At 44.5% G+C, this 2,033-nt stretch overlaps 1 protein-coding gene across 1 annotated transcript; it reads left to right on the plus strand.

The window, feature by feature from the left end:
- The first annotated feature begins 263 nt into the window (after positions 1-263).
- LOC136063974 (uncharacterized) lies at positions 264-1,675 on the plus strand. The gene is made up of 3 exons (XM_065765046.1): positions 264-432; positions 508-899; positions 978-1,675. The coding sequence occupies exons 2-3, from the start codon at positions 510-512 to the stop codon at positions 1,173-1,175; spliced, it is 588 nt and encodes a 195-aa protein (XP_065621118.1). The 5' UTR covers positions 264-432; positions 508-509; the 3' UTR covers positions 1,176-1,675.
- The last annotated feature ends 358 nt before the right edge of the window (positions 1,676-2,033 follow it).

The raw sequence follows: 2,033 nt of genomic DNA on the forward strand, positions 1-2,033 counted from the left end.
TTCCCTGGACGAGGGATATTAGGATTGTTAGGGGTTTACCTTCGTCCTTCAGGTACTGGAAATCCAGATTTTTCTTTGTGTCGAGGGACGATTTTGAGACTCAATCCAGCAGGGATTGGGGTGATATACGAAGGTTGCATCGTCGGTGGGGGACCCCGGCTTTAGGTGCGTCAGTATCTCTATTCGTTGTTTTTGGTTTTGATGTTTTTGCTATTCTATGTTGCTGACTCTTTTGCCCCTTGCTGTGTGTAGTTAAGAGACGGCCTAAGCTCAAGAGCAGGCATAAAGAGCGCGTTGAGACCGCCATTGGATACGCCCAGACGATTGAGAGCTGAGACGACCTGGTAGACCCACGTACCTTGGCTTTTTACCACCTTGGGCCAGATCCGTCTCCTTACGTTCTACGTTCCATTGGTATTGAAGGCAAGAAAAGTAAGTGCTAACCTCGTCAAGCTTGGCTTTCCTTATGCATATGTGGACTTTCTCCTAACCATTTCCTTCTTCCAGAAATGACGACCAAGTTTAAAAAGGACATGTACGCGAAGATGAGAGACAAGAAGGATGAGCCACTATCCAGCATTGGGAAGAAAGCGGTGCGTGTCAAGGGGATGGCTACTACTGCTAATCCAAATGTTCCCGTCAATCCCATAGTCTCCATCACTGAGCAGACAAGGACGGCTTCTCCGACTACTTCGATTGAGGAGATCCCTACTCCTACTTCGAAGAAGCAGCGAACATCAGGAAAGGAGAAAGCTGATTCACGCTCGTCAACAATATGGGATGACGAGAGATTGGCAGTAGACAGGGCCCACGAGGTGTTGACGGCAGACGATCTTAAGGTCTTCAAAGGTGTGCCTTTCAACGAGGTCGCGTCTCGTCATGTTCAAAGACTTGTCCAGGTAGAGTGTTTTTCACACTGTCAAACCAATTCTCCCTCTTTTTTTTTTTTTTTTAACCGACCTCAAATCCCTTTCTAGGTGTTGGGGGAAAGCATTCACATTACCTCTGAACATCTTACACAAGAGGCTAGGGTGGCATCCTTGACATCTAGGATGGAGACTTTGGAGAAGGAGAATTCAGAGCTGAAGAAGAACCTCGTTGAGTCCATGGACGCAGCCACCACTTTAAAGGAGAAGGTCAAAACTTTGAATGCCGACCTGAGGGCTGAGCATTAGCTGACTTTGGAGAAGGACAAACAGCTTTTGAATGCTAAAGAGAGTTTGAAGACCATTGCTGCGAGGTCCGTAGAGGCTTTCCAGACTACAGACGAGTATCAGACCATCCTTTTCAGCTGGTATTTCAAAGGCTTCGAGCTCTTTAGAAGATACCTCGTCAAGCATCCTTCCGGAGTGAACATGGAAAATCTGGACTTAGAAGAGGTGGACCAGGAGATGGCCGCTGACGAGATCGTCCCATCTTCTGTCGTTCAGCCAGATGCTTCTGTAGAGGTTCCTGCTGGTGGTGATACCAACGAGAATGCTCTTGGTGACGATGACGCTACTCGAACCTGACACTTGGAAAAAATTTTCTTTCTTTCCTTCTTTTTGGGATGCCCTTCATGTTTTGGGCAGTTATGTAAATCTAATTTCTGAACAATTTTACCTTCCGTTTATTTTGGGAACAGAAGAAAAGATTTTTAGCCCAGTGTTTATGGGTTTTTAGTTGTAAAGACAATGATGATTCAATTTGTTCCAGGCTTTAATTTAATATAACTTACCTGCTTTTGAAGTAATTACCTACGTCGTGACACTTAGCCCTTTTTTTTTTTTTTTTTTTTATGACTTACATCCTTCTATAGGGAAATTGTCATCGTCAGTAACTTACATCCGTTAAGGCGGAATTTTGTTACTTAGCCATTTTTGGCTTTTAATGACTTACGCTCTTCTTAGGGATATTGCCGTCGTCAGTAACTTACATCCGTCAAGGCGGAATCTCGTTACTAAGCCATTTTTTGGCTTTTTATGGTTTACACCCTTGTTAGGGATATTGCCTTCGTCAGTAACTTACATCCGTTAAGGCGGAATCTTGTTACT

Source organism: Quercus suber, unplaced genomic scaffold, assembly GCF_002906115.3.
Source record: "Quercus suber isolate HL8 unplaced genomic scaffold, Cork oak 2.0 scaffold_22, whole genome shotgun sequence".
Taxonomy (NCBI): Eukaryota; Viridiplantae; Streptophyta; class Magnoliopsida; order Fagales; family Fagaceae; genus Quercus; species Quercus suber.

Coding starts and splice junctions, on each gene's coding strand:
- LOC136063974 (XM_065765046.1), top strand. CDS start 510: ATGACGACCAAGTTTAAAAAGGACATGTACGCGAAGATGAGAGACAAG. Junction 900..977: donor ATGTTCAAAGACTTGTCCAG/GTAGAGTGTTTT, acceptor ATCCCTTTCTAG/GTGTTGGGGGAAAGCATTCA.